General features: G+C 42.9%; 1 protein-coding gene and 1 non-coding gene across 3 annotated transcripts in view; both read left to right on the plus strand.

The window, feature by feature from the left end:
- The first annotated feature begins 536 nt into the window (after positions 1 to 536).
- Positions 537 to 619, plus strand: TRNAL-UAA (transfer RNA leucine (anticodon UAA)). Its single transcript has one exon. It is a non-coding gene; the product is annotated as a tRNA-Leu (tRNA).
- A 6,640-nt stretch (positions 620 to 7,259) lies between these two features.
- Positions 7,260 to 13,103, plus strand: part of UTRN (utrophin) — a 370,975-nt gene continuing 365,131 nt past the window's right edge. For both annotated transcript variants that reach the window (XM_060692261.2, XM_087882841.1), the window contains exons 1-2: positions 7,260 to 8,038; positions 10,567 to 10,736. In XM_060692261.2, coding sequence (XP_060548244.2) covers positions 10,658 to 10,736 — 79 coding nt within the window. In that variant the 5' untranslated portion in view covers positions 7,260 to 8,038; positions 10,567 to 10,657. The remainder of the gene's footprint in view (positions 8,039 to 10,566; positions 10,737 to 13,103) is intronic.

A 13,103-nucleotide genomic window follows, 5' to 3' on the forward strand; every position in this document is an offset into this window, starting at 1 on the left:
TGTGCCCAAGCCAGCCAGAGATGGCACAGTCTTCTAAAACAAACCTGGGCTTTATACTATGTGTGAACCCAAACATTTAACTACGTCACTGGCCATGTAATCAGCCCAACCTTCCTTCAGTGGCAGGAACACGGTTGTGCGACTTGCTTGGCAGCGAAGGAAGGTTGTAGCTTTTTAAAAAAAGCTGCTTTCGCGAAATCTGCTAAAGGTTTGCCAATTGTTTGAGGAAGGTACTTTGAAGGAGGCTACTTCCGACCGCTCGCGTGCTTTTTTTATTCCCTTGAAATCCGGGTTGTACTTTCCTCTCTTTCTGCGCCCTCCCGCGCGCCGAATAAAGAACGCTTAGAGCGGGCGGAGGGAGAAGAGAAGGAAGAAGTCGCCGAGCGCGGTTAAATCTCTCCCCTCCGCCCGTAAATTCGACTCAAGCGGGGCCCGCCGTACCTTGGCAGGAGCAAGCAAAAAAAAAAAAAAAGACGAGACGGTGACCCAGGAGCTCGCTCTATGTAAGAGTGCCTGCTGGTGGGGCTTATAACCGTACCAGGATGGCCGAGTGGTTAAGGCGTTGGACTTAAGATCCAATGGACGCATGTCCGCGTGGGTTCGAACCCCACTCCTGGTAATGGCTTTTTTTGTGCCCGGCTCCTCTTAAATTTAAGAGGAAACCGAGAAAACACCGCAGAAGATGTCAGGTGAGGCTTCTGCCTTATGCCCGGCAGGACATAGCCGCCATTTGAGCAAGTCCTCCTCCGCCTCCTCCCGCTGGGTGCCGCTTCTCTGCAACGATAACCGAAAGCAAAGCCAGGCTGGGTTGCACGAAAATGAGTTCGCGTCATTTTCCTGGGGCTCAGTGTAAACATGAACGAAGCCGCTTCTTTTCTCCCCCTCCTCCACTTCCTTCCCCCCACTCTGTGCAAAGCGTGGTGGATAAGGGGTGCAGGAATCACCGACTTTAAAGCGTCCATATGACAAAAAAAAAATGATAATTTTAAAAGGGTTTGATCTGGGAGGAGAGGGTGGCCAAGGGACTGTTTATTTCGGTGGTCTTCAGTTGTGTTGGACTACAACTACCATCATCTCTGGCCAGCCCAACTACCCATAATCTAATTTCACCTGGAGAGCATCGGAACAGAGACGAACAATTTTCTTACAGAATCTCTAGAAAGATAACTGCAAGCAGTTTGATTTTCATTCAAACAAATAATAGGAATGTTGGTTTTTTGTGGGGGGGGGGCGGCATTCCTATATCTTTCCTTTTCCCTCTGCCCTATCAGTAAAGGATAATATTTGTAGCTCAGAGTTGAAATGGGGGGGTCCTTGGTGCTCTGTGAGCTTGCTTTGTTGTCTTGCAGAGGTTTCATTACCCAAACTAGGTAACATCATCAGTGTTTAGGAGATAGCCCACACTAAAGAGGCTGACATGTTTCTAACAAAGGCCTCTTACCTCAGAAGTTTTTATGTTGGAAACACTTTACTTTGAACCAGTGGTGAAATCCAAATTTTTTTACTACCGGTTCTGTGGATGTGGCTTGGTGGGCGTGGTGTGGCTTGGTGGGTATGGCAGGGGAAGGATATTGCAAAATCTCCATTCCCACCCCACTCCAGGGCAAGGATACTGCAAAATCTCCATTCACACCCCACTCCAGGGCAAGGATACTGCAAAATCCCCATTCCCTCCCCACTTCTGGGGGAAAGATATTGCAAAATCTCCATTCCCACCCCACTCCAGGGCAAGGATACTGCAAAATCTCCATTCACACCCCACTCCAGGGCAAGGATACTGCAAAATCCCCATTCCCTCCCCACTTCTGGGGGAAAGATATTGCAAAATCTCCATTCCCATCCCACTCTGGGGCCAGCCAGAGGTGGCATTGGCGGATTCTCCGAACTGCTCAAAATTTCCGCTGCTGGTTCTCCGAACTACTCAAAATTTCCACTACCGGTTCTCCAGAACCTGTCAAAACCTGCTGGATTTCACTCCTGCTTTGAACTCCTGGTTGACCTTGGCAGATCCGCAAAAAAAAAAACCATGGTGGAATCTGATTGCATTCAGATCATTATATTGTGTTATATTGCACATATATATGCTATATCATACATTATTTTGTAAATAAAATGATAAAACATATCCTAATTATGTGATGCATCATTAAATTCCGGTTCCCATTTACTTAGGACTACCTGTCTTTGTATCCTCACTTTCCCAATGTTTCCAGCGAGGCACGAGAAGGATGGAGGACTGAGAATAATGGAGGTGATCATAAGATGGGTTGATCGGTTTGATTGTGATTTTATTGTCTTTCCTTGAGTTTATGAGAAGACCATATAAAAAAAAGTAAAAAATATATAAATGTCTTGGCCTGGCTCTCATGATAAGGCCTTGATACAATATGAGGTCTGCAATTAAAATGATACATCAGGGAAGTATCTAAATAGAAAGAATGCAGTCCAGAAATATCAATGTGATGATACATCGGTGATGATCCATTGATTAATCAATTTATATTGTGAAGCCTGTCATGGAGTCTTAATTATGAATAGCAAAAGGTATAGCATGAGACAATTGACAATAACAGTTGGCATTTAATAATGAAGGAGACCAATTCTTAACTGAGTTGCAACTTAATCACCTTTACTTATATTTCCCCCTATGGGTGAGGATTAGTCTGACAATTCAGTTGGGCTATGGCTAAACCATAAAGAGCCATTCTGTATATTAATTAATGAAATAATGTATATTATTGTTTAGGAGGATGTAAATGTTTTATGTTAATACTTCTGCTGTAGGCCAACATATGTCAACATGACTCTGCTAGTGGTCTTTCTTTGGGAGAAGACATTCGTTTTATTTTTATTTTCTTTTATTTATTTATTAGAACAGTGTTTGTCATCCTCAGCAACTTTAATCTGGGTGGACTTTAATTCCTAGAATTCTCCAAGCAGGGGAATTCTGGGAGTTGAAGTGTGGACATTCTCTAAATAGTGATTTAGCAAATGAGCCAGATAAAAACAAATTTCCTTTAAAAAAGATATTTGGGCAAGTATAAGCTTTACACATAGTATAAACATAACTACACATTTAACCAGATACATGATTTGGCTCCTTACTTCTCAGAGATATGCCCCGATGGTAATACTGAGAACAGAGCAGTCTGTCCCATTTAGTACCATTTACTATAAACATTTGTCAGTTTTAGAAACAGACTCAACATTTAGATAGTTGTTCCAGGGTAAAATGTGTGGCTTCAGCAAATAAAGAAAAAAAATATATTTAGAGGAGTGACCCCTAGTGGCCCTTTGTGGTTATGAAAACTTTACAAATGCTTTGGGAATCAAGGATTTGCAATTTGGGCAAAATGTCCATGAATTAACATACATACATACGTTGAAGTGCTCCAGAATTGTTCATCACAACAGTATAGTATAAAAAGCAAGTTTTTGTTTGGAAGGAGAAACAGAAGAGTTTGAAATGTACAACAAACTCTCATTTTGCTTGAAACGTTTTGAAACCCATTGCAATTTTTTTTACTGGTAGTCCTCGATTTATGACCACAATTGAGCCCAGCATTTCTGTTGCTAGGGGAGAATTTGTTAAGTGAGTTTTGCCCCGTTTTACGACTTTTCTTGCCACAGTTGTTAAGTGAATCACTGCCCTTGTTAAATTAATAACACAGTTGTTAAGTGAACCTGTTTTTCCCAGACTTTGCTTGTCAGAAGGTCGTAAAAGGTGATCACATGACTCTGGGGCACTGCAACTGTCATAAATATGAGTCAGTTGCCAAGCATCTGAATTTTGATCACATGACCATGGAAATGCTATAACGGTGGTAAGTGTAAAAAACAGTCATAAGTCACTTTTTCAATGATGTCTATGGAGATTCTCAGTCATCCAGGTCATGGTTGTCTCAAAGGGCCTTTTTTTTTTTTGGACTTCCATTCCCCACCATCCAGTCAGAGCTGAAGAAGCTTCTTGGATAAGAAGTAAAACGTCTTCAAAGAAAAACCAGAAAGTCCAGTTGCCTCTTGAAAATAAAGCACCTTTTGGTTTTTCAATGATGTGGTAACTTTGAAAGAAGACTGATAAACCAACTGTTGTAAATCGAGGTGTAAATGTATAGGTGTCATTCACATTCCAGTGAGACTTGGCTTTCCTTTCCAGAGACACAGCTTCATTTTGCCAGATTCTACCTTAATTAGATTAGAATGAGGCTTTTCCCACCTCACAGCCTTCAGGGGATTGCTAGAGTTACCGGTGGCCAGTTTTTATTTATTTATTTTGTGTCCAGATCAAACCTTAAACTACCGAAATGAGGCCATCTTTTTGGCTTCATCATTGGCCAGAAACAAATAACCTTCAGTGGATACTACTGTAGTAATCCACACACCAACAAGTGGGCCAGACTCTGCGTCTGTCCACATTTACACAGTGTGTTATTATCCTCCAGCAACCTCCACTTAGGAACTCCCATCCTCAACCTATTCAATGTCCTTCAAGTAACACAGGGGCGATCGGATCCCTCAGCCATGTCAGCAGGGCCGGATTTAGATGAAAAGAGGCCCTAGGCTATTCCACTTATGAGGCCCTTTCACCTATAGTGAAAGTGTAATTTTAATTTTGCTAACAATTTGAATGTAGGCCCCTCTTGATCTTGAGGCCCTAGGCTGAAGCCTAGTTAGCCTATAGGAAAATCCGGCCCTGCATGTCAGTTATAAAGGCAGATGGATTGCCAAGCACCCAAATTTTGTTCACATGACTGTGGGGGCACTGCAGCAGCTATTAACTTTGGCTAAAATTTGTAAATTCATTCAGTGCCATTGTAATTTCAAACGGTCACTGAAAGAACTGTCGAAAGTTGAGGATTACCTGTATCTATTTTGTTGGAAGATGTTGCGTAGGTAGTCTGTTTCCTTTTTCTGATATTCTGGGTTGCTGCAGTGCATTTATATTCCTCTGAAAAATGTTCTTACACAGCTCCTCTTGTGGGAGATTGCTTACTACTTTGGTGGTGAAGCACTTGGTTAGTGTGGGTTGTTTTTTTTGATAGATTTGTGTTTCTGATTTGCCATCATTTCCTCTGCTGATAAGGATACCCAGGAAAAGGGTAGCATGTTGTTTTATTCTTTCCTTGTGACCTTTAGTGCTTTGAAGCTGTTGTTGATGGAGGTAGTCCTTGGCTTATAACGATTTGTTTAGTGACTGTTTGAGGTAGAAAAAAAGTGATTTATGACCATTTTTCACATTATGACTGTTGTAGCATTCCCACAGTCATGTGATCAACATTTGGTTGCTTGGCAACTGGCATATATTTATGAAAATTGCATTGCCCCGGGATCATGTGATCACCTTTTGTAATCTTCCCAGCTGGCTCCCGACAAGTCAAGTCAATGGGAGAAGCCGGTTTCACTTAACAACTGCATGATTCACTTAACAAGGTCATTTGCTTAATAACAGTGACAAAAAAAGTTGTAAAATGAGGCACAACTCACTTAACAACTGTCCCATTTTGGGCTCGATTGTGATCGTAAGTCGAGGATTACCTGTAGTCTCATGTATCTTCTCCAATTGCTGTTCTATTATGATGAAGGTATCATCTACATACTGGGTCCATACTTTTGGTTATAGGTATGAGAGTGCTATAGTTTCTAGACACTGCATCATGGTCCTTGATATTGTAGAAAGTTAGCACTCACCCCTCTCCTAGAAGAATGAAATATTCTAGGAAATATTAAAAAGGCAGAATATTATATTTCCCTGGATGAGAAAAGGAGAAACATGATTTAAAACACAAAGCAGCTCCCTGCAGCTCCCTTCACCCTCAGGACATGATATGATTAGCCCTCACTCAAGATCCAAACTAGGACAAAGCCATTAAGCCATAATAATAATTGCCCAAAGCCCCTTTATTACATCACCCAGCAAGTTTCAACCAAGCCTGGGACTCAAGGCAATCTACAAAGTTACCCCTGCATGGCCCCATGGGAGTCTGACAACCAATCAGAATACATTTCTTACACAGGAACAGGAAGCTCCAAGGCGGGGCCCAAGAGAGGGTATAAATCTCTCTCTCTCTCTCTTTCATCCATGTGTTCAATTGCCCAGGATGTCAAACCATGTGGTCCTGTCCACCATTAAACCATCTTTCCAAACAGTCTCCATGTTTCCAGTGTCTTTCTCCCCACTTAGAACCAAACTAGATGGACATTTCTTCCAATACTATGAATCGTGAGAATGGTGATCCCATGGGTTTATTGATATATTTATCCATCAAACTGAAAATAATTAGTAAGACAGTGGTTGATGAGGTCCATGATTCTTGGTATTTCATATATTTGGCTAGATCAGATGTGTTGTGCAGTATCCTGCATGGATTCTTTTACTCGTTCTTTATCTAGGGATGTGAAGGGTTCTATATCTTCAAATGAAACTATAATTTCAACTTCTATTTTTAGGACTTTTGATTTAATAGAGGCACTATACTGGGGAGTTGTAATGGTATGTGTGAAAGGCCTTGGGAGATGGGGGAAAACATGCTGCCTAGAAAAGATCAGATAGTGGGGTGGAGGGGGCAGGGAGTTAGCCTGCAGCTGCATAACAAGCCGAAAAAGAAATCCAGAAAGGATCCTCTCTATTTTATGGCTGTGAAAAGAGATGGTGGGATATTTATACGGTGTTTTCAAACTTGCAAGATTCTACAAGTAGTCCTCAACCGAAAAGGAGATGCCTATGTAATTATCTTCACCGCACAAAGTGCCTTTTTCCTGGACGTCTACGGAGATTCTGAATCATCCAAGTCATGGTTGTCCCAAAGGTGCTTTTTCAAGAGGCAACTGGACTTTCTGGTTTTTCTTTGAAGACGTTTCGCTTCTCATCCAAGAAGCTCCTTCAGCTCTTCTGAAGAGTTGAAAAAGCTTCTTGGCTGAGAAGCGAAAGGTCTTCAAAGGAAAACCAGAAAGCCCAGTTGCTTCTTGAAAAAGCACCTTTGGGACTTTTCCACTGGGACGTTTGACTTCCCAATCTTGCCTATACAAGCCCTGGGATTTCTTAGTGGTCTCCCATCCAAGGACTAATCAGGCCATCTTTTGTTCGTTTTTAATCCCCCAAAGTCATCATTAGGATGCTCTCTGTGTGTGCGTGTGTGCCGAGCTTTCCCTCCTGGCAGGATTCGGTGACATCGACTTCGGACCAGCGGCAACACCTTCGGCTGAGGGAAAGGCCAGCGGCCCCGGTGATTGACAAGACGAGCGGTCACGTGGCTCCTGTCACGCCACCTCCCTCCGCCGGAGCGCAGGTCTGCTCTACAAGGGCGGGGTGAGCGAGAGGATTAAGAGCGCGGGCCCGCCGAAACAAACTTCCCGGCGCAGCGGAAAGTTCGCCGAAAGAGTTCAATGCCCGGAGTTGCGGGCGGAGGTTCTTCGCCTCCTTCAGCTACCACACGCTTCTCTTTCCCTTTGCAGCGGAGGCCACCGAGCAGCCGGGGCCAAAGCCGAGATAACTTTTCCCGGAGTTCCCCCACTCTTCCCTGCTCCGCTCTTGCCTTCACCTAATAACAAAGGGGGCCGGGACGAGCCGAGGGACCGCCCCGTCGCCACCGCCCCCTTCCTCTAAAAGTTGAGCTTGCCCGGCTGGTGTGAGAGAGAGAGAGAGAGAGAGAGAGAGGCGCTTCCCTCCCTCCTTCCCTCTTTCCTTAGGGCGAAGCAGCCGGTGGAAGCGGAGGAGAGAAGCGGCCAAAAAGGGTTCGCGGGGCTGCAACGAAAGACCAGCCGAGCACGTCGGGAGAAAGTTTGGCTTTGCTTTTAGCGACTTGTTTCATAAGCAGCGGGGGCGGTTTGCCTTTGGCGTTTGCTTTCTCCAGGGGCGCTTTGGGGTTTTCTTTTGGAAGTTTTTTTTTTTTGGGGGGGGGAAGTGTTTAGAAAAAGAGCGAAGCCGCAGCAAAACCGCCACGGAGCGAACCTGAGGCTCGACCGTCCGGCGCACACCAAAGTCTCAGCCTCCTCCTCCTCCTCCTCCTCCTCCTCCTCCTCCTCCCCCACCCTCCGGCAGGTAAGCTGGTGAATAATTGACGGTGAAGGGAAAAGGGGAAGGGGGAAAAAAAAAGCAACGCGATTCCTCCAGGCGGAGGGCTGGGAGGACAAAAGGACACCCGAAGAATTCACTTCTCTCTTCCCAACTTCTCTCCCGCCGCCGAACTGTAATTGAGTCTCGCTTTTTTTGGGGGGGGGCTACTTTCCTTTGAGTAATTACTACGGGTGTGGGGGAGGTTGATCTTAGCTTAGGGTAAAGCCAGAGGTTGGGAGCTGAGCGGATTTCGCTGCCAAGTGACAACTTTTGTGGAGAAGTTTTGCTCCACGTGGGAACTGCACTTTTATTATGAATTTGGCTTACTTAGTCGGTCCCAGCGTTCCTTTTAAGAACTTCTCTGACTCTTGAATGTTTGGAATTTCTTTCCCCCTCCTTATCCTAGCTTCCTTGTAGCAAATGAAAGAGGCGAGACCTTTACATTGTTATCTTTGAGAAGGACCTTTTGGGTGCAATTAGACTAAGCAACCTAACTCTTCAAAAGCCCCCCCCCCCTTCCTTCCCTTTGGCATAAATTTGAGTGATCTGACTTCGTGCTGTTAAATGTTTTATTTAGAATGATCTAGGGAACTCTTCCCTTTGAGCGCATTTTGTGGGATTTATTACCTACCTGTAGTGTTGGTGAGGGATGTTGGAGACTGAGATACCAAACGCAACCTGTAAAACTCTGGGCAGCCGCTAGTCAGCACTAAATAATCTCTTTGCTGCCATCAAGTGATGCCCAGATTTTTGTAGCCTTTTTTAAAATGCAAATAGCTTTCATTGGGTTGTGATTTATGCTAGATAAAGGTTAGTTCCCTTCGAGTCAAGTTTAACTCCTGCTGACTCTATGGATTTCTTTAAAGTTTTTTTTTTTTTGAGAGGTGGGCAGAGTTGACCTCTGTTAACCTCTTGATAAATAGTAAATTTCTGCAAATTGATTTCTTGTCCCACTCACTTTTAGATTTCTTGGCATGTCAAAACTATTTATCAGGTCTCAGAAGAAAAACATTTGCATGCATTTTGGGGGAAGGGACAGGTAACAGTCCTGAGACTTAACCTTAGCCATGTCATTGGTACTTCCTGAATTGCTTTAATATGGGAGGAAACACCACTGGAAGTACAGCTTCTGTTTGTGATCCAGTTGCACTGCAGCCTTCCCCAACCCTCCAGATTTCTTTGACTTCAATTCCCAGAATTCCAAAATTCTGGAGTGCACCAGTTTGGAGAAGGCTACTGTAAAGTGAGTGAAGAAGACAGCTGTTGCTTTCACTTGAAGTGGAAAGTAATTGCAATCCTCTTTATCATCCATCTTAGTCCGCCTCCTTCCTGATACATATCTGGAGGGTTTTTTTGGATAGTCACTGGTTATTTTAAGGAAGAATAGCATGACCTAATCTCTGTTGGAGTTTTCTAATTTAAAATCCTTGCAAGTTCTGGTTGCAAGTAGGGTGGAACCTGAGTATAGGCATTAACTTGCTTGCTCTGGAGTGTTTGGAGGACCTCAGAAAAGACTGAAGTGGGCTTCTGTTGGATGGGAAGGCAAAATAATAATAACTTGAGTAAGAACTTGGTTCTGTTGCTAAGTTTGAGGGGGGGCCTTTAAAATATTTTCTGGAAGAAAGTCACAGTGACACATTTGAATGAGCAACTGAAGTATCCATTACACGCTGTATGCTTGTAGAAGAGTGTATCCACGCACAAGTTGGTTGTAGAACTGGAAAGGGCTGAAAGGTAAATTGGGTGGAAACCAAATTCTGTGTAATGTGCAAAATCTGATTTGGATACTTCTCTTTGGTAACGGAAATGATCATGAGCTGAATAAAATTCTAAATTAAATTTCCTTATCTTAAACATTATTTCCATATCTTATTATTTGATCTGTTTCCTGTTTCCCATTGTAGTTGTATATTTATATTAGTAGAGATCTCCTGATTCATGTTTTTATTCCTAATATGACTTAAGTTACCCCAAGAAATTCTCCACTATATTCCCAGCCCCACTGAACTTTACGAGGTGTAATTGTATAAACATGATTCTGAGCCCTTGAAGAAGGCTGCAGAAAAGTATTAATCACACATTGTGCCTTTGCTAATGTATATAACTCCTATTTTATAGAATTTAAATCAACAAATGTGAGGTTGATAACTAGTGTTTAGATAACTAATATTCCCCAATGTAACCTTGCAAGAGTTATCCAAACTCCTCTAGACAGGATTTGGGTAGAGGGCAAAGTGCTTTCTTTGCTACTTTTTGTTAGTAACGAATCAGTCCTGCCACTCTAGACAGTTTTCTGGTCTATAGACATATAGAGCTAATGATAAAGAAAAATATGAGGTTGCAGGTTTGTCTATATTTTTATGGAAATATCCACCGGACTCCATTCAGAGAAATAATTGTGTACAATTACACTCCATATGTTGCATTAGAATGTATATGGAATACAATAAATACAGTATGTAGGTTCCAAAATAAGTATATTTATGTTTTTTGCATGTGTGTTTACATTTCAGATATTAATTTCATGACAGCCCAGAGTGTGAGTTCAGCATGCAGAGGTTTTAAATAATTCTATATTGTGATCTTGAACGGGGAGAAAAAAGGATGGCTAAAGTTTTGGATATTGATAAAGGATCTGAGGGAGGTAACAATGAATTTAGCAACATCATTAAATCCAGATCTGGTAAGTTTCACTTACAAGTAAATTTTTTCTCCCTAGGGAACATTCCACTGTAAAAACAAAGGAAGTGCTATTTATTTGACTGGAATTGAAGGGCCAGAATGCATGTTATGTACAAGTGCATGCTGATGTCCCTTTAAACAGGAAAAACTTGTTTAAGAAGGGTGTGATTTGGAACAGAACAGCAGAAGTGCAGGGCAGAGCCTTTTAACTCTTTTTTTTTTTGTCCTCTGTCTTTTTGCCATTATCCCCGTTTCTGCTGCTCTTTTTCACTCCCAAACAGTGTCCCATATTTGCAGTAGACGTACAGTATGTGTATTATACAGTGCTTTTGAGATAAATTTCAGTGCTTCAATTGACTTTTCCAATCTCTGATTTTAACAAAAAAAAAAAAGGGATCATGTTGTTGTGTATTGTGCAGTTTGTCTTTCTCGTTCCTTTCTGATTCATCTGCTTGTCAAAACTTTTGTCAGGGACTTGAATCCCTGCTTCAGTTTGACAAACCTCTTGAGGCAATTGTAATGTAATAATAATAATTACAGGCCTCTGCTTTTCTGCGGTGCAAGTCAAGTCTGTTTATTTAATCTCCTCCCCACTCCATATTCCGATTGCACTGGCTTTTATAAAGTGCCATATGTCCAGTGCGCCTTTATAGAATTATCTAGCAGCTTGTACTGTTTGAGGTTTGGAAAATGTACTGTGTGCACTATTTAATACATTTAAATATACTAATGAGAGTAAAGGCTGCATAAATCTGCAGGGGCAATTTTATGGCTCACAACATATTGCCTTATTTCAAAACCAGAATTGTAGCAATGAGTGGGGAGGAAAGTTTTGTGCACATTTTGGATGTGGGGCTTTCTTGCTTCTCAAGGTTTCTCAAACTATGTTAACAAGGCAGAATTGCTTAAATTGAAAGAGCTCAGGTGAAAACTTGCACCATTCAAGGATCAGCCTGAGACCGTGATGGCGAACTTATGGCACATGTGCCACAGGTGGCATGCGGAGCCATATCTCCAGGCACGCAAGTTGTTGCTCTAGCTCAGCTCCAGCGTGCATGTGTGCACTGGTCAGTTGATTTTTGGCTGGCCCCGCCCAAACTGCCCCTCCCCTCCCAGGAGTCTCCACGCAGCCCGTTTTTGTTGCCAGGTAAGTACAGGGCTTGCGCGGAGGCTCTGGGATGGCGTTTTCGGCCTCTGGACAGCCTCCGGTGATGGGGGAGGCTGTTTTCACCCTCCCCAGGCTCCAGGAAAGCCTCTGGAGCCTGGGGAGAGTGAAAAACAGGCCTACCGGGCCTACCAGAAGTCTGGAAGTGAGCCGTTTCCGGCCTCAAGGCTTCAGGGAGGCCTGCTAGGCCCAAAAAGGCGCGCGAGAGGGGGGGTGTTTGTCATGCGCACATGCACAGGGGAGTGCAGGGGGGTCGCGTGCACATGCACGGGTGTGGGGCGCATGGGGGCATTGAATTTGGGTGTGGGCGTATGCACACGTGCTATTGCATGGGCGCGCTTTCAGCACCTGAGGAAAAAAAGATTCGCAATCACTGGCCTAAGATAACTGATGTGCATTAATGCAGAAAATGTGGTTTTTCATAAAATGCTTTTTGATTCTTGAAAAGTAATTCTATTGAGTATGTTTTCGTGAATATCTTCTCCTTATAACCTGATGATTTAAAATCTAAGCATTATTTTTCAGAACTTTATAATGGTATAGTTGGGTTAAAATCCAGTAAGATGTTAGTACAAAGTACTCCTATTGATTAAAATAGTTTTCCTACCAAGTAGATGTGTGTAAAGTTCTTTCTTTCAACTGGTTTAACCAGAAAGGAAGTGTTAAATTCTGTTTACAAACATCAAAATAAGTTTGCCTATCTTGTTTATTTATAAAATTTATAGTCTGCATCTTGCCATGAGGTGACTCTATCAACCTTTGTGGATTGTCCTGTCCTCAGTTTATTTATTCATTTGTGTACCTGAGACATGAACCAAACCTTCAGGAGAATTTCTTAGGAAGCGTGATAGCTTATGAGCTTAAGATGCTGGGCTGACAATTACCAGGCTCATGTTCGAGATCCAGTTGTTGCTGCAGGATCGGATGAGCTCCTGTCACATGCTCCAGCCAACCCCGCAGTTTGAAAGCAGGCAACCACGTGTAGATACATGAGTATTACTTTGGTGGCCAAGTTCATGTGGATGTGAAAGGAGCCTCCATTGCCACTATTCCCCCAGGCAATGGTGACATCACTGTTCAATCCTTCCAATCCAGAAGCACTTCGGTGATCCTGACTGTAGTAGTAGAAGAATTTCTTGATGGAAAAGTCTCCATACTTTATAGTATACTAGGCAACAAGTTAAAAACCTGTTGTCAAAATAG

This window comes from Pantherophis guttatus, chromosome 1 (genome assembly GCF_059756535.1).
Source record: "Pantherophis guttatus breed Tessera chromosome 1, ASM5975653v1, whole genome shotgun sequence".
Taxonomy (NCBI): Eukaryota; Metazoa; Chordata; class Lepidosauria; order Squamata; family Colubridae; genus Pantherophis; species Pantherophis guttatus.